Source organism: Littorina saxatilis, linkage group LG9 (assembly GCF_037325665.1).
Source record: "Littorina saxatilis isolate snail1 linkage group LG9, US_GU_Lsax_2.0, whole genome shotgun sequence".
Taxonomy (NCBI): Eukaryota; Metazoa; Mollusca; class Gastropoda; order Littorinimorpha; family Littorinidae; genus Littorina; species Littorina saxatilis.
In genome coordinates, this window is record NC_090253.1 from 29,037,993 (window position 1) to 29,057,992 (window position 20,000).

A 20,000-nucleotide genomic window follows, 5' to 3' on the forward strand; every position below is an offset into this window, starting at 1 on the left:
CGCACTTGCGTCTTTGCAGCAGGCGTCACTGTGTTTGTACGCGTGCTCAGTCACGCATGCAAGCAACCCCCATGAGCGTGCCCGACCAATACAACAATCTGAACACCACCCCCCCCCCCCCCCCCCCACAACAACAACCTGAAAAAATCGAGCACAGTTCGCTTTCACATTTTACCTTGTACTTGGCAGGTTTGTAGGCAATTCTGCGAGTCAGCCTCCTCCTGAGCCCAGGTGTGGTGGGGATCAGGGGGGTAGAGCCCCCATCCTCGGGATCCTCCTCCACCGGAGAAGTTACAACTCCGTTTTCCATTTACGATGTCACCCACAGCATGAACATACGGACACACACACGGACACACTGTCCAGAACGCTCCTGCACTGAAGAGGCACTTTTGTTTTCACTCTTTACTCAAAAGGAAAAACGCCAGCGTATCCGTCTCTTTCCTCTCTACTTTCAACAAAAAAGGAAAAACGTCAACTGATTTATCCGCTTCTCTTTGCGATCAAAACATAAACACATCAACTCATCCGTCTCATTTCTGCTTTCTACTCAACTGAAACTGAAACACCAACTTATACGTCTCTTCGGTGTTTCGCTTTCCACTCAACTCAAAACAAAAACATCCAACTATCCTTCCTTCCTTCTCTCTCCCCCCTACACTATCAAGGTTCACTCATCAACTGAGCGCTTGCAGCTCCTGTGGCGTTTACACCAGGAGAGTCCATTTTGTGCGGAAAGGGGGAGGAAGGTTAGCAGAAGCGCTGTCCCATTCCGGAAAGAGGTAGGAAACGAGGGGGAGAGAAGCGAGGGGTGACTGTCTAAACTCGCGACCGTAGTTCCTGTTAAAAAATGTGTTCGGAAAAGTGGAACAGTGAGTTTGACACCTTGTTGCTAATGTGATTGCGACCCCTGATAATGCGAAAGAGCTGTCCGAGGCTAATGTTCGCCTGAGAGAACAAAACAAGTCGCGTAAGGCGAAAATACAATATTTAGTCAAGTAGCTGTCGAACTCACAGAATGAAACTGAACGCAATGTAATTTTTCAGCAAGACCATATACTCGTAGCATCGTCAGTCCACCGCTCATGGCAAAGGCAGTGAAATTGACAAGAAGAGCGGGGTAGTAGTTGCGCTAAGAAGGATAGCACGCTTTTCTGTACCTCTCTTTGTTGCATTTAGTCATTTTAACTTTCTGAGCGTGTTTTTAATCCAAACATATCATATCTATATGTTTTTGGAATCAGGAACCGACAAGGAATAAGATGAAAGTGTTTTTAAATTGATTTGGACAATTTAATTTTGATAATAATTTTTATATATTAAATTTTCAGAGCTTGTTTTTAATCCGAATATAACATATTTATATGTTTTTGGAATCAGCAAATGATGGAGAATAAGATGAACGTAAATTTGGATCGTTTTATAAATTTTTATTTTTTTTTTACAATTTTCAGATTTTTAATGACCAAAGTCATTAATTAATTTTTAAGCCACCAAGCTGAAATGCAATACCGAAGTCCGGGCTTCGTCGAAGATTACTTGACCAAAATTTCAACCAATTTGGTTGAAAAATGAGGGCGTGACAGTGCCGCCTCAACTTTCACGAAAAGCCGGATATGACGTCATCAAAGACATTTATCAAAAAAATGAAAAAAAACGTTCGGGGATTTCATACCCAGGAACTCTCATGTCAAATTTCATAAAGATCGGTCCAGTAGTTTAGTCTGAATCGCTCTACACACACACACGCACACACGCACACACGCACATACACCACGACCCTCGTTTCGATTCCCCCTCGATGTTAAAATATTTAGTCAAAACTTGACTAAATATAAAAAGAAAAATCTCAAAGTACTAACACACAACCTACCCGCAACACTAGTCTAAATACTGTCAAACGAAATTGTTCTTTTACTGTAGTCGATCTCTCTTCGCCAAGGCTTATTTTCGGACTGATATATATATTTGTCTGCGAAGACTTGAAGTTGACCGAGAGGCATTGCAGTGTACACATACACAATACACAATATTTACCTCTCTCGTACGATTATAGCACTGGATTATCCGACCGGTGGTGTACGCAAAACCACATTATTTGGCAATCACTGAGTCTGCTCACGTTACCTTCTTTTTTTGAAAAGATAATATAAATATGAAACATTAATTTATTTAAGCGCGTGGCCCTCACACACATGCTTCGCGCACAACGGCCCGCTCTCTCTGTCTCTCTCCGACTCTTTCTCACTCTCTCTCTCTCAATCTCTCTCAATCTCTCTCAATCTCTCTCTCTCTCTCTCTCTCTCTCTCTCTCTCTCTCTCACACACACACACACACAACACACACACGCACACACACACACACACACACACTTCCGTGGACTGAATCTGATATGCAGGTCACAGTGCGAGTCCAGAGAAGGATGGAGTTGTGGGGGTGGGGGGTGGGGGGACTTTTACAACACCTTACTTAGCGAACAAGTGTCACAATCAGGTTAGTGATATCTACTACCTCTTTATCCCACACAGGTGTCGGTAGCAACTGGAGTACAAACACAAAACGGGTATAAGCTATATCCTTGTTTTCACGACCTATTTTATTCATGTTTTTATTACTTAGTTAGTGGAAGAATCTTTTGTAATGTATGTTTGATGGTGTATGCTTTTAATTAAGCGTTGCTGACTATGAATGTAGATGTAAATGCTTGTATAACTGTGTTTTAATTTTAAATGTGTCAAGCGCAAAGAGCATAATTGTAAAGTTATGATGTTGCGCTATATAAATGCTCATTTATTATTATTATTATTATTATTATTATTTAAGTTATTGAGACATCCCAGTGCACTAAGGGATTTATAGAGCAAATCGAGAAAATTCATTATTGAACGAAGCGCATAGCGCTGAGTTCAATAATTATTTTCGAGATTTGCTCTATAAATCCCTTAGTGCACTGGGATTGTTTCAATAACGATATTGTCAGTACCGCCATAGAAAAAAGAAGATTCCAAACGCACATTTTGCAATGCGCATTTGAATAGGCATAACTGTGTGGTCAGGTCGTGCACAGTAAAGATCTACTTTTGTGTGGGGTGTCTCAAGTGTGTCGTGCTTTCGTCACACGCATTTTAATTTCTGTTGGTAAATTCCAGTGTAGCGTTAATCTGAACAGTGATGATCTTTCAGAGAGACCTCATTTGAACTCGGAGAAAGGCTCTTCATTATTTGCGATTCGAAACCTCCAGTCGAGCTTCGACGGATTGACTATGCGGAGTGACTCCCCTTGAATTGACTCAAAGCGGGACTCGACGGTTCGCACATTTTCAAAACAAATGTGGCATATTTCTCGTGTTCTATCTTCACTCATCGGGGAGTCTGATACTAAATATGAACGGTAAGAATGCTCTGAACCCTACACGTATTATATCCTCATCGGTTTTTCGTTCACATTTGCCCAACATGTTAATTTGCTGAGCGGGGTTAATGTCGTCTGCTAGGCTACCTGCCAACCTGGGCAATGGAACGACTGCAGTCTGCACTGAGTCTGTACGCATGAGGCAGGCTGCTAATAAATCTTATATATGGTAAGAACGTTGTGAACCTTACACGTTTTCGATTACGATTGTTCTTGCTTTGAAATAATAATTCTGAAACCATTCATTTACTGAACTGATGTAGTCGTATTTCTGTGTTGTCTGCTACAGAGTCGATCGAGTCAGTCTTCCAAACTGGTCTAGCTGGTACGTTATCGGAATAACACCGTTCTTGTGTTTTCTGTTAGCCGCTGGGAATTGTATACTAACTCATCATTTGGTAATGTGGATGATAAGCTACATGCCACTAACACGGCATATGAGAAGAATCTATGCAAGTCGGTGAAAATTAGATGAAACACAGCGGCTTCTATTTTTTTAGATCACTGGCACTGGCACAGGCACATGCAATCTGTCAGAAAAAAACCCACTTCTGCTTTAATTGAGAAGCAGGGAATTTATGGTCATTTGGTATTGTGGAGAATATAAGCTACATGTCATTAATTAATTCTGAGGATGAGAGCACAGTCTTGCTTAGGCAAAGGGCGCAAGAATACGCTCTGTGGAAAAGTTAGCGCACTCCAAGAGTGCGCTAACAGTTTTAGCGCATCGCCATTAGCCAATCAACTGGTTCACATCAGTCATGTGACACCAGTACTTACTGACAATTATTATTATTATTATTATTATTATAAGCGTACATTCCCCTGGATTAAAAGGGGTAACGTTAGCACAGTCTGCCATCTCAATGAAAATCGACCAAGCAAGAACTGGCGAATACACACACACACACTATCCAAACAAAATGGAGCTGTTGAAAAAGAAAGCTATGCGTACGACTATACGCGAGAACTAGAAAAGTTACGTTATCTCCGAAGAACGTGATTTTGTTTGTTTGTTTGTTTGCTTAAACGCCCAGCCGACCACGCAGGGCCGTATCAGGGCGGTGCTGCTTTGACATATGACGTGCGCCACACACAAGACAGAAGTCGCAGCACAGGCTTCATGTCACATTATTCTGACACCGGACCAACCAGTCCTAGCACTAACCCTATAATGCCAGACGCCAGGCGGAGCAGCCACTACATTGCCAATTTTAAAAGTCTTAGGTATGACCCGGCCGGGGTTCGAACCCACGACCTCCCGATCACGGGGCGGACGCCTTACCACTAGGCCAACCGTGCCGGTGTAGAACGTGATACGATGTTGTTTTTCAGTTGATGAATGTAAGTTCGTATTTATAGTCACATCAGCGAACGAAAAGAAGATAGTCACATTTTAATAATAAAAAAATTCTAAAAAAATCGTCTAACGCGCACACTGTGGAAACGTAATCTTTCTAACGCGGAAACGACAGAAATTGAAAAGACGAAGATTCTTCCTGTTTTTATTTTGTGATGATATGTCGAACAATAAGCGATGAGCGGTGCCCTTCACTACCACAAAAGAACTATGTCGGTTCAAGAAAACAACAACAGTCTCAATCGTAGTCGTATTCGGTAGAACACGTAACCTCTCTAACATGGAAAACGTAACCCCTCTAACGCGGAAACCGGAGCCAAGAAAGGGGAAAGATTCTTCCTATCTTTTTTCCGTGATGATATGGCCGACAACAAGCGATGAATTGTGCCGGTTGAAACAAGGCATAGGAAACTATGTCGTCGCACAAACCTATTAGTTTAGTGGCTAGAAGCGCTGACCAACAAGTGTTCAGATATTTTTCTAATTGTCGTTTCTAGATAGTAAAATATGTGCTGAAAACGGTCAGCTATCGCACCATCAAGAAATCGGTTCCCTAGTACCCCTTTAAGGCTCTGGAACCACCCCGGGTGGCAATATCGGGTCGCAACAAAGAGTGTTCCCCATAGCCGGAAAGAGCCTCAACCGTGAAAGATAGAAAGAAAGGTATTGAACAAAAAAGACGCACAACACCAATGTGAACCATTTGTGTTATCATACTTATATTAAAATATTGATGACCATGGAATAAATGGGTTATTTTTAGATTTCTGACAAAAAATCGCGAAAAACATGACAAATTGTCTTTTTTATAGCCTAAACTATGAAAGATTTAAAGACAAGTATTGAACACAAAAGATAGCAATGGATAATGGCAACAACATTTGCTCTCATTGTTGTACAAAATTGACATTGTTTTTTAATACTTTTCCGTTTTTGTGGATTTCACAAAGCATACCAATTAAACGGCAGTCCAGGTAACTCGTCCGAATTTTTGCGGCTAAGAGCCTCAACATTTGAAGATAGAAAGACTATCATTGAACAAAAACTATGGTAAACACTAATGTTAATAACTTTTGATCTCACACTGATATTGAAATATTGATGACCATGCAATTAATGGGCTATTTTCAGATTTGTGGGTACAAAATCGCCCAAAACATGACAAATTGTCTTTTTTCTAGCCTAAACTATGAAAGATTTAAAGACAAGTATTGAATATAAAAGATTGAACGGGATAATAGGAACAACATGTGCACTCATTGTTGTACAAAATTGTTGATTGTTCTTGAATATTTTCCGTTTTTGTGGATTTCACAAAGCGTACCGATTAATCAGCAACCCGTGTCAATCATCCGAATTATTTCATGCTGCGCCAAAACGATTGAAAATGGATGGAATATTAGTGTTTGAAGACAAAAGGCGCACATTGTCATGTTAAGCATATCTTGTTACACCGTATACACATCAAAATCGTGATAGCTCTTGGTTTGAATGTTACAATGTTTGATTTTGTGCAAGTTACACACATTGATACTGACAAAATGTAATGATATTCCAGGACAATATATCCAGCGCGCTCTTTGGGTCCCCAAAACACTGTACATGGTGAGTCCCATTGTGGTGCCAAAGTAGAAAATAATTATATTCACTTTAGCGATAGTCCGCAGTAGATGACATCAAATGACACAGACTGTAATGATAACTCAAAACTCGTCATCGCTTTCAGCAAACGCGTCAAAGTCAACCTCCTCATCTTCTTCCTCGTCATCCTCTTCTTCACAACCACCATCTGCCAGAAGATCGATCAGCGACACAGGTAGGATGGGCTTGAGACACCACACGGGTTCCAGGACACCGTCTGCATTTTTCGTCCATCCCTGCCCCTGGTCGTAGGGTTTGGGCCTCTCCAGAATGCCTTCATGAGCACGCTTGTACAGGGCAACGCGGTGGTTTACTCGCTGAATGTGCGGCATCAGAGCAGATTGGCAGGGAGGCATGCGGGCTAGATCGACCTTACGCTTGGACGTGAGTTTCTCGTTGTCTCCCACCATCTTGCGGAGTAGCTTTCCACGAACGACATCAACTGATTTCTCACGACTGTAATTGTACATCAGGCACGTAAACTCTTCCAACTGCTTCACCACCCGAAGTTTGACATCCCAGTCTATGAAAAGACCTTGGAGATGGTGAACCTCCTCGACGATCCAGACTGTCCAACGGTGGGGAGACATCGCGAACTGGAGAAGACCGAAATCAAGAAAAGCAAGGAGGCTGTTCAGAGAGTCATCACTGCTGTCAAGAACTTCACGAACCCGTTTTCCATCTCAGACAAAGACAGGCTCTACTCCTTGGCGTCTGGTGCCCCTGTCCGCATGGACGTCGAACAGGACTTGCTTCAGGCGGAAGCTAAAGGCATGGTCGCCAAAACTGACTTCATCACCCGCCTTCAAAGTGGAGAGCCAGGAAGCTTCTTTGACACTATAAAGAGGCAGAAACTTAAGACAATGGAGGCGTGCAGCAAGAAGGTCACGCTCACATCCCCACAAGGAAAGGCCCTCCAGTACCAGGTGCAAAGCGACATCGCGTTTCTACTTCTCGTCAAGTCACAGCAACTAGACGAACCATTGGACTTGGACAAAGTCATGATGGGTGGTGCTGTACCTCCATCATGCCGCAGCGCTGGGATACAAGAACGCTGTGGTCAGAACCCCGGACACGGACATCTTTGTCATTCTTCTCTACCACGCCGAAGCCATCAAGTTGACTGTATACCTGGATACGGGATCAGGAAAACATCGGCAACTGATCAACCTCTCTGAGCTTGCAGAGTCCCTGGGGCATGACTACTGTGCCACTCTTCTTGGGTTCTATGTGTACAGCGGAGAGGACTGCACCAGTGCATTCAAAGGAAAGGTGAAGGTGGGGCCCTTAAGAAACTGGAGAAAAATCCCAAGTTTCACACGGCATTCAGGCAGCTTGGTGACGACTGGGATGTCAAACTTCGGGTGGTGAAGCAGTTGGAAGAGTTTACGTGCCTGATGTACAATTACAGTCGTGAGAAATCAGTTGATGTCGTTCGTGGAAAGCTACTCCGCAAGATGGTGGGAGACAACGAGAAACTCACGTCCAAGTGTAAGGTCGATCTAGCCCGCATGCCTCCCTGCCAATCTGCTCTGATGCCGCACATTCAGCGAGTAAACCACCGCGTTGCCCTGTACAAGCGTGCTCATGAAGGCATTCTGGAGAGGCCCAAACCCTACGACCAGGGGCAGGGATGGACGAAAAATGCAGACGGTGTCCTGGAACCCGTGTGGTGCCTCAAGCCCATCCTACCTGTGTCGCTGATCGATCTTCTGGCAGATGGTGGTTGTGAAGAAGAGGATGACGAGGAAGAAGATGAGGAGGTTGACTTTGACGCGTTTGCTGAAAGCGATGACGAGTTTTGAGTTATCATTACAGTCTGTGTCATTTGATGTCGTCTACTGCGGACTATCGCTAAAGTGAATATAATTATTTTCTACTTTGGCACCACAATGGGACTCACCATGTACAGTGTTTTGGGGACCCAAAGAGCGCGCTGGATATATTGTCCTGGAATATCATTACATTTTGTCATCTGGTATCAATGTGTGTAACTTGCACAAAATCAAACATTGTAACATTCAAACCAAGAGCTATCACGATTTTGATGTGTATACGGTGTAACAAGATATGCTTAACATGACAATGTGCGCCTTTTGTCTTCAAACACTAATATTCCATCCATTTTCAATCGTTTTGGCGCAGCATGAAATAATTCGGATGATTGACACGGGTTGCCGATTAATCGGTACGCTTTGTGAAATCCACAAAAACGGAAAATATTCAAGAACAATCAACAATTTTGTACAACAATGAGTGCAAATATTGTTGCTATTATCTCGTGCAATCTTTTATATTCAATACTTGTCTTTAAATCTTTCATAGTTTAGGCTAGAAAAAAGACAATTTGTCATGTTTTGGGCGATTTTGTACCCACAAATCTGAAAATAGCCCATTAATTGCATGGTCATCAATATTTCAATATCAGTGTGAGATCAAAAGTTATTAACATTAGTGTTTACCATAGTTTTTGTTCAATGATAGTCTTTCTATCTTCAAATGTTGAGGCTCTTAGCCGCAAAAATTCGGACGAGTTACCTGGACTGGAGTCTCATTAATAATTATTTATACAATGGGTATTATTCTACTTTAACTTCATAAGCTACTGCAGACAAAGAACACTGAACTACAAACACTTTAAAACCTGAACACTTCCCAACGCTGCAACTTTGAAACTTGACGCTACCAATGAAATATACTGGGTGACCCGGCATCACTGATTTGTGCATTGATGATGGCGTTTCCTGATGCAGGGACTCTCATTACACTTTACGCTTTACAACGGAAAATGGAAAAGAAAACCTATGACGGCTTACTTGTGCCAAAACCTAGGGTTATCGTTTTCACGTGAAAATTAGTAATTAACAGTGTTAATTACTAATTTTCATTTTTGCCTCGTTTTCGGTCACAGTAGTCGGATTTTAAGAGTCCGCACTGAGAGGCTTCAACGCCCGGCAAACATCACTCTCACACTATTTCTAAAATATCTTTTAATAGAAGGCCTTATCGAGCAAGTAATTCGACGGGAAGATGCATTTCACTGTTTTCTGCAATAGCGCTATCCTAAACGTTGTTTTGGGTATCTTAGAAAAGAATAATCGACCCTGAAAACTTTCGAAACGAAGCTGTTCGTAGCAGACGGACTTTTGATCGGCTGTGGTCTCACACTTTCACAGATATCTTTCAATATAATTCCTTATTCGACAAGTTGTCAGGCAGACAGCTGTACTTCATATTTGTTTCCACTACCACACTCATACATTTGCTTAAAAGTGTATTAGGGAAGGACAATCGATCCGAAAATGTTCGAACCGAGAGAGGAAAAATGGCGGCCGGTCGGACATGTGCAAAAGGTCCGACGACTAGCAGACGGATCTCTTCATCGAGACTCACACACTTTCACAAATATCTTTCGATAGAATTCGTTATTCAACAAGTTTTCGGACAGACAGTTGTATGTCACGGTTATCTACACATGCGCTCAGCTCTTAGTGTTAATTTACATCTAATTAAAGAACTATGGACCAGAAAAGTTTCGAATCGAAGGACTGATGTTTTGCTCTGGCAGGTGAAACAGTCGCGCATGCGCATTGAGCCCCCACAGTCACGAGGTACAAGAAAATTAGTAATTAACGCGTGAAAATTACTAATTTTTAGTTTTGGCACTAGTAAGCCGTCTGGAAGCGAGCCAAAACTGAAAATTAGACATTAACACTTGAAAATTAGTTATTAACACTAGAAAATTAGTAATTAACACGTGAAAATTAGTAATTTTCCCGTCAGAATTGTAATTTTCTCGTGAAAATTAGTAATTTTCACGGGTTAATTACTAATTTTTAGTTTTGGCGCTAGTAAGCCGTCATAAAAACCGCGGAAAACAATGCGAGTCAAACGCCAAATTTACTTGTGTGTACACTCGTGAGTTCTCATAAACTATTCTGAGAGAGGTCCTTGTGAATATGCTTTCATATCTGCCGCAACGTCGTGGTTTGTGTGTGTGTGTGTGTGTGTTTTTTGCGTTGATTTTGATTTAAAAAAAACCCCACCTTTTCTTTGTGCTTCAAAAGGGTTTTAACAGAACAGTCACGGTACAATAGAATCTTTCAAGAAACAAACGCAAGTGTAAGATTATATGACAACACCCGTACAGTCACATCTGACACTGCACTGACGATCATGATGGACGTTTTTTGTTCCCACCTGACCTCTTTTTCGATTCGTTCACAAACCAAGTCCCAAGCCATCATCAGGCTAAACATTAATTACAAGTTTTAAATACTTAATCACCAAGAAAGACTTGGTCACTGTGAAACAGATTTTTATAAGTGGGGGGGGGGGGGGGGGCGAATAACAGCACACCAAACACAAACACAAAACCTACAGCCAAGCAAGTCACTCAACAATGTTAGTCTCTCACTTGCACCACTGACACACATTCCCATTCACACAAAACTTCAAAGTGAACTTCTCTCTTTTATCCCCGTCTACCCCTTGACCCCCCACAAGTCAGACCCAAGTGCCAAACCCCGCCCCCCCCCCCCCCCCCCTTCTGTCGCGTGAATGACACATTCACTGGCCGATTAGCTTAATCCGCGTGTAAACTAAACACCTTCTTTGACGCTCCCGTGTTTAGCCGCACGGTCCCGGTAAGGGCCCACATCAGGGGAAAGAACTCCTCGGTGTGAGTAGCAACCTGATGAACCTGAGTTGAAAATAAGGTTTAATAGTTGGTCTTTTGGGGGGTGGGGTGATTTGGGAGGGATAGACTGAGAGGAAACGAGGAGCGGAAATAGTTTGACCTGACAAGATTTTGTAACGACAACATTACATGTATACATCCAGTCTGACAAGTTTCACGTGCGAGCTTGTGTATATATACATACCTGCCCAGAAAGACACACTCAAGCAATCGCTCCACCCCCACCCCCTGTTTTTCGCTCTCTCTCAGTTTCGCTAACAGATTGACAAAAAGCACTATCATGGACATACAGACAAACTAAAATCAGATAGACAGACCGACAGACCGACCGACAGACCGACCGACCTACAGACAGACCGACAGACCGACCGACCGACAGACCGACCGACCTACAGACAGACCGACCGACAGACCGACCGACAGACAGACTGCAGACAGAAACCACTGTCGTAGACAGGCTAACAAACCACATCGGTCAATCAGTTCTCAGTTGCTCGATCCTGGGTGTGTGCGTTTTCTATTAATTTTTGACCAGGGTCACACCGGGTGGATTGAGGTACCCGAGGAAGGAGGTGTGTCGGGTAGGAGGGTTACGGGTGACATTTCTGTCAAGCACACTTCGTGTTGACGTGCAGATCAAACACGCAGAAAAAAAATGAAGCGAATCCACAGCAGACGTAGACAAGACACAGCAAAACAAAAACTGTAATAACTGCTGACCCCAACCTCCACTTCTCCAAGGACAACGTTTTTAGTTTTTTTACATAACTAAATAACCCTCGGTGACCTTCCTGTGCTGAACACAAACACACACACACACACATACACACCCCTCCACACACACCCACACACACACACACGCACACACACGCACTCACACACACACAACACACACAAACGCACGCACGCACGCACACACACACACACCCACCCACACACACACAGGCTGCGTGTGCGTCCGTGCGTGCCGTGTAAACCAGAGCCGGGGATGAGAATGTCAAATAAATAGTTCTAAATGCTTGGATTGTAAAAACACGTAGCAAACTGAAGGCATGTCTACAAAAGCTTTCAGTTAATGAGCTGGAACTGATCCATGACAAGGCAAAGCAATTAAGAAGTGTGTGTGTGGAAGGGGAAGGGAGGGGGGGGGGGGCGGCGGGGGCACTGCAAGTCAAAGCATCGACCCACCCACTTGCACCCTGTGCCCGTTTCAAAACTTCAAACAGATCCTCTTTAACAAAAAGCTAGTTTCCCCACACTGCCAATTAGGCGCAGGACATTTGTTTTACCCGTTAACTCTTTCTTGTAAACAGCACCCCCTCCAGTCTACTAAACAGCAATTACTCTTTTCCTCCCCTCTCTGCCTGGTTTCGGGTATACTTGGGAACACCCCAAACACAGTTGGAAACCGTAGACAAACACGCTGATTGAAGCTCATTTCGGAGAAAAGGAAGCAGGGCAAAGGTGCAGGGGAAGTAAATCCGTCAAAACTTGAGCAAAACGAAAGTAAGAGTTGCGAGACTTGGTATAGTTTGTGCATCGGATGGTAACTTGTTCAAAAGAATCGGGTGCAGTTCCATGTTGTGAACCTGCTATTTTTTAACGTTTTTAAACCTTCAAATTTGAACAGTAACTAGATTTTGAATGAATAATTACGAAAACAAATTTAATTTCAGTATTAGAATCTAAAAATCTACCGGCACAGTAATATAATACATAACACCACACACTACACACACACACACACACACACACACACACACACACACACAGTGACACATATGTAAACAGATAGACTCCCCTGCCTAAGAAGGCCTGTCAGAGACTGCTTTCAATTATCAAAATAACGGAGGCAGGGATTGGAAGTAATGCCATGCGCCAGGATACATCTGGCATTTGCGAGCTCTCTCACACAGAGAACACTTCTTAGAGCTCACCTGTACAACAGAAAGCCATTAATCCCAATTAGCCGGGCGTCACATACCTTTGGGTGCCCCCTCCCTATCCAAACACCTTAAGGCGCTTAGTGCAGCCGCTCATAAAATTGCACCGGAAGATCGGAGAAGGTAGGAAGCCGCTACCACAGGCTTTGAAATGCAGAGCTGCGTTTCCTACAGTATCGGAAGGTAGCGGCTGTGAGTTAGCTAAACTGTTGGTAAAGCTAAGAAAAAACGGTATAAAGTCATCGGGTTATTTTCCTGTTTGATTGTGTGTTTTTTTTTTTATTTAGTGCTTTTAGTTTTAATTTATATTTATTAATAATTTCATTTTTGTCTTTAGCATAATTCTGCTGGTTCTTTCTGTTTTTCTGTTTTAGCGTTAACAGCCATTAAACAGGGGGGGGGGGGGGGGGGGAATAGTTTCGTAACATAATTGGTTAAACTCGGAATTTAACGAGACTTTGATAAGGCCTAAAAAAAAAATAGGTGTGGTTACGGTAACCCGACCTACCCTATTTTTAGGGGCCGACCCTATAACTTTTTATTACATTTGTCAACAAAAAAAAAGACAAAAAAAACCAACCGAGTGCAGAAAACGCAATGAAAGCGAAATTGCCCGAGTCGCACACTTATTTTCCTGTCAGGTAGGTTTAATTTGTACACATTAGAAAAAAAAAGTTAAAAAAAAAAAAGAAGTGATTGCCTACCTTCCTACCCTATTTTTTTTGGCTATGTTACCTTAACCACACCTATTTTTTTGTTGGCCTAATGTGTAAAATAGAAAGTGTTACAACTGGCAATATAAATCGACAAATCAAACGAACATCGGTGGGTTTTTACCCTCAAACGAATCTTAGTTGCTCAGCCGGGTACGAACTGAGCACTTTTACAGCAGAAACCAGCCAAGTTGTCTTCAGTGCTGCGAAACAAGTACAGCTGCACTGTCGCTTGGTTTGCTTGCACCAAGAAACGCTTGCCAGTCGTAACTGTTGCCGAAACACATCAGAATTAATTACAATTGCATCTTTGTACTGATGTTCATGATCAGAGTTCCAAACAAATTTTTGCAAAACTTCTTTTTTCTTAACCTTTGTAGCATGTGATTGTCAATAAAGGTTGTTTTGTTGAGTGATAGTTAATTCAAGTGGCATGTGTTGTGAATCAATATTGTCAGAGACATAAAGGCTGCAAAATGTAACAATGGAATCAAACAAATCATAGGAAGCAAGCAAGTAGTCATTCACACTGTTTCCAAATTCAGAGATGAATGTGTAACAACCCTGAAGGTCGCCATTACATACACCATTCATAATGCATAATCCAAGTGAACTGCACATGTTCAAAAGACACTTCCCATATTGATTCATAACTCCATCTTGCGAATTTCTTACAAATGATCCAACACCAGATTTCATAGAACAATCAAAAATCACATCTTCATCAAAACAGTCCGGGAACACTTTTGCTGTTCTACCATTTAAGTCACCGCATAGAAGAACATGACCATAGTTCGGGGAGAGCCGGGCAGGCAAAGGTTGATTAGCGTCACCTGAATTAATGGCAGGTGAGCAAAACGGCCGGTGCCCCTTCTTGAGTCGACCCAAGGCGTATGTGTACAGCACTTAAAGTCTACACCTTGGCATTTATAGAGACCTACGAGGAAAAGGGTTTTCTCTGAGCCATATGTGCTCTTTTTTTCAGACATGAAGAGTATAAACATTAACGTCTTGGGAGAGAAAAAAGATGTCAATATTTATGTGTCTTTTTAGCAGAAATGTGTATGTCTTTTGAGGAGAAAGGCTCAATGTGTGCCGAACCAAAACAAAAATAAACTGTATTCACATTCAGAGAACGCAGTGGTGATAATGTGTACTCTTATCATATCGTTTCCTTATTGCTTACAACTTGTGACAGTGGCCGGGAAAAAGTGGTACAGTAGAACCCCTCTCTAGCGACCTTGAAAATGTTGACAAAAATCGGTCCTTATGGAGGGGGGTCCTTACAGAGGGAGGGGGCGGGGCCACAAAGAAAGTCACCTCAGATTTTCTTAAAACAAGAAGGGCAAAGCCCATACGACTCACATGCTTGACCTTGACCTTTACATAGCAATGACATCATACACTAAGAACTGCTTTACACATTTTTCCTACCAAAATACATGTGACCTTGATCCAAGGTCAAGGTCATCTAAGGTCATGCAACACAAAGCTGTTAATTCAAGACAGGAAGTACAATGGTGCTTACTGGCTCTTTCTACCATGAGATATGGTCACTTTTAGTGGTTCACTACCTTATTTTGGTCACATTTCATAAGGGTCAAAGTGACCTTGACCTTGATCATATGTGACCAAATGTGTCTCATGATGAAAGCATAACATGTGCCCCACATAATGTTTAAGTTTGAAACAGTTATCTTCCATAGTTCAGGGTCAAGGTCACTTCAAAATATGTATACAATCCAACTTTGAAGAGCTCCTGTGACCTTGACCTTGAAGCAAGGTAAACCAAACTGGTATCAAAAGATGGGGCTTACTTTGCCCTATATATCATATATAGGTGAGGTATTGAATCTCAAAAACTTCAGAGAAAATGTGAAAAATGTGAAAAATAGCTGTTTTTTAGACAACATTTATGGCCCCTGCGACCTTGACCTTGAAGCAAGGTCAAGATGCTATGTATGTTTTTTGGGGCCTTGTCATCATACACCATCTTGCCAAATTTGGTACTGATAGACTGAATAGTGTCCAAGAAATATCCAACGTTAAAGTTTTCCGGACGGACGGACGTCCGGACGGACGGACGACTCGGGTGAGTACATAGACTCACTTTTGCTTCGCATGTGAGTCAAAAAGAAAACAGAGAAGTTTGAGTTGCTGACGACCGTTTCCTCAAGCAAACTGCTTCGATTTCATGTTTGACATTGTCGATGGTGTCCACCAGTTCTGGTGCATGTTTCAATGCAAAAAGAGTTAGTTTCTGAGCAAGCATTTCTTTACAGCAGTCCCTGCAATGATGAAGGCCCTCCGAGAAAGAGAGTGAAAAATCGGCCACCGTTCTCAGCATCGCGTATCTGTGTGTAACCTCTTTCATTGAAAAGATACTCTTGTTTCCCTGCAGCCTTGACCAGTGAGTCGGTTACCTAATCTGTGAACCCTTCAGTTGTGTTGCTTTGTCAAAAGTTAGACACAGTCAACTAGTTTTGCTCTGAGTGAACAGTGCAGCTGGCCTCAATTAGCCGGTGACACCTCTCTGGCCACAGCACCTGTGACATGGCTGGGGGGAGAGAGAGAGAGAGAGAGAGGGGGGGGGGGTAGCTAGCTAAACTCAGTGGGGTGTCCGGTGTCACTGAAGTCAGCAGGAAGAGCATTGGAGAGAAATAGAGAGGTGTACTCTTCCAAACATCAGTTGTCAGCGCTTTGGGTAGTCAGTGAGGGAGAGTGAGAGCGGTTTGTCCGACTGAAGAGTGAAAAGTCACTGCCACAAGATCGGCATGCAGTCAATAAAGCCAGACAAGAAGAATGATTATGACATGCGGCTCTATCTGCTGGTTTTTTATTCAAACTGGTTTTCAACGCTTATTCTCACAAAGCATCTGCACACCTGCCTCTGCCTCTGTGCTGTGTTTGTGTGGCTGCTTTTGTATGATGTCAGTGCATGGTGAGTGCGTTCACTGCCTTGTCACCACTTCCCCACCTTTTTCAGAATGTTTTCTTGGAGTTGGATAATTCTTTGAATTTGCGATTTTCCAACATCAAGACTTTTTGCAATCGCGATGGCAGTTTCTCCCTTTTTGTGTCTGTTCACAACATTCACTCGATTCTCGAGAGTTAAATATTTTCTTTTCTTTGTAGACGCCATGTCGATCTCCACTGCTCTTCTGTCCAAAGACTGTCTATTCTGACTGAATTGAACGGTGTGTGTTGGTCACGTGAGTTTGTTTTCTCGATGATTGGTTTGTGATGTTTACTCAGCCCACCCAACCATCACACCTCTCAGCGGTTAATTAGTGCCTTTGCTTACGCAAGATGGTTATAACTGGTTATAACCGGTTTGTCAGTGATGCGTTACGCTGACTGAGTCTTGGCTTTGTCTGACAAAGTCGTTACACAAGCTGTTAGGTCGGTCCTTAGACGTTAGAGCGGGGTGGTCGCTACACTGGTGACAACTATATAAGGAAACACATCGGTTAAAAAAAAAAGGTCGTTGTGGCGGGGTAGTCCTTAGAGAGGGGGGTCGTTGTGAGGGGTTCTACTGTACAGTTATTACCTTGTCGATACACGTAGTCATCTGCAAATGTCATGTTGGGGGGAAAAAACCCAAACTGAATAAAAAAAATAAGCGAATAACTAAACAAACAAACAAATTTAGTGATAATAAAAATAAGCTACTATTGCCAATAACTTCTCAAGACTTTCTTCGCTCTTCTGAACATTTATAAAACATACAACTACACATGTATACACTGATTTATTTAGTCCCAGTCTTTCTTTCTTTATTTGGTGTTTAAGGTCGTTTTCAACCACGAAGGTTATATCGCGACGGGGAAAGGGGGGGGAGATGGGATAGAGCCACTTGTCAATTGTTTCTTGTTCACAAAAGCACTAATCAAAAATTTGCTCCAGGGGCTTGCAACGTAGTACAATGTATTACCTTACTGGGAGAATGCAAGTTTCCAGTACAAAGGACTTAACATTTCTTACATACTGCTTGACTAAAATCTTCACAAAAATTGACTATATTCTATACAAGAAACACTTAACAAGGGTAAAAAGAGAAACAGAATCCGATAGTCGCCTCTTCTTGCTGGGGAGCATCGGGTAAATTCTTCCCCCTAACCCGCAATGGGAAAGAGTACGGCTGTGGAATGACATCCATGAACAAAGCGCTTGAGGGAAACTGACGTTATGCCTTTGACACTTGCTCAACCACTCCCTCAGTAAGTGGCTGCACGAACAAAGCTCTCTGTCAGAAAAGACTGATGTTTAAAGGCTGCCATATTCGTAGCCAATAATGTTATAAAACTGTACCTAAGGGGATATAATAACGATTGGCTGTAGCTTTCGAACACAGAAAAAAATATTTCAGCATTGCAAAGTGGTGATGTAAACAGAACAGTCTCAAAGGCCATCTTTGGTTTACGAAACGTCACGAAGTGACGTCAACGGTCTTACCATAGCCCAAGTCCTGGAGAACTGTTGCTAAACAATGCAATAAAGAATTAATTATTTCTCGTAATTGGTAAGGACTTCAAACCTAAAACTTTGCAGGAAGCTTAATTTATACATCCCCGCAACGATGGGAAAAGCCCTGGAAGTAATTAAACTAATTAAATAGGACTATGTCAGCCTTTAAGCTGGTATAGGTGCCAACCAGAAAAAACAGATTTGTCTACAAGCTGTTTTCACACGCAACATTTCTGACACATACTCTTTCTATCCCTCCCCCATACTTCATCGAAGAAAGCTCGTCTGGGGTAAAAGTGATCTTTAGGTGTGTTGTATTCTAGGAGTAAAAGACAAGATACAAGCTGTGCTGTTCCAGCAGGTAACGCTTCGAGAACAGGTCTAGCCCATCCCCTGCTAAGTTCGAGAGGAAAACTGGAAAAACAATCACAGTATGTGAATCAAATTCACTCGAACTTAGATCAACAGCAAAAGCCAGACATACACTCTTCAAAAAAAGTTAAGGATCGGTTGAAAAAACGGATCTAATTATAAAAAATTGCCAAAAAATTAAACATCGACATAATAATTAAAAGATTAATGTGTTTGAATTGACAAATGAACAATGAGTCTTGACCTAGAATTTTGTTTGGCAGGCAGAGTTATTTCCCTTTGTGGGACTTCTCAAAATCTTCTGCATTTTGGAAGAAAAAGGGTGTTTTTTATAGCCCCATGAAATTTGTGGAACGCATGCCAGGGCAAAAGGTTGTGATGCACGTGCTACAACAGGGTCCTGGCTATGAACAATCGCTCACCAGCTTGTGTTTAAAGGTGAAACGCTGACACAATTATGCACAGTAGCAACATGCCCCAAACTGAGCGATTTGGATAGAGGAAGGGCAATATGATGGCTACAAGACGGTGTTGCTGCCAGGCAAGTGGCCCAGAGGCTTGCAGTGGCTCCCTCTGTCATCATCAGACTAAAACAGAGATTCCACGCAACTGGAAGAGTGCAGGAGCGACAACGTTCTGGTCGGCCCAGAGTCACCACACAAAGAGAGGATCGCTTCATTCAGAGGCAGGCCATGCAACAAAGAATGCCTACGGCAAACAACATTAGGCAACGCCTACAAGCTACCACCAACACTGTTGTTAGTGGTCAGACGATCCGAAACCGCTTACACAACTTTGGCTTGGGTGCAAGGCGTCCAGTCCGAGGAACAACCCTGACTGCTAATCACCGAGCAGCTCGCCGAGCCTGGTGCACTCAACATGTGAGGTGGCAACGTCAGCAGTGGGCTCAGGTGTTGTTTACAGATGAGTCCCGCTTTTGCTTGGAACCTGCTGATGGTCGCATCCGAGTGTGGAGGCGTCGCGGAGAGCGCTTCGCAGGAGGCGCTGTTCTGGAACGACAGCGTTTTGGCGGAGGCTCTGATCTGGGGAGGGATCAGCACACGTCTAAGGACACCTTTGTACCATGAAGTGGGCAACTTGACCGGTGTCCGCTACCAGAATGAGATCCTGCAACTCCTGGTCGTTCCAGCCCTCCAAGCGATCGGCCCTCGTGCGATTCTTCAGGATGACAACGCACCTCCCCATCGCTCTGCAGCTGTAAACACCTTCATCCAGCAGGCCAGGGTCAACAGGATGCTGTGGCAAGCCAACAGCCCGGACCTGAACCCCATAGAGCCCATGTGGGACGAGCTTTGTCGTCGGGTACAGCAACATCACCCTCCTCCTAGATCCTGCCAATCTGGGTCAACTGCTGCAATGGCTCCAGCAGGA

At 43.0% G+C, this 20,000-nt stretch overlaps 1 protein-coding gene across 7 annotated transcripts in view; it reads right to left on the bottom strand.

Moving 5' to 3' along the window:
- LOC138975811 (septin-2-like) overlaps positions 1 to 20,000 on the bottom strand; it is a 176,260-nt gene that overhangs the window by 106,860 nt on the left and 49,400 nt on the right. Inside the window, exon 1 of one of the 7 annotated variants that reach the window (XM_070348568.1) lies at positions 176 to 715. The exons of the other annotated variants lie outside the window; for them this stretch is intronic. Within the exon in view, the coding sequence (XP_070204669.1) occupies positions 176 to 310 (135 nt within the window). The 5' untranslated portion in view covers positions 311 to 715. Of the gene's footprint in view, positions 1 to 175; positions 716 to 20,000 lie in introns of those variants that run through there. 7 annotated transcript variants of the gene reach the window in all.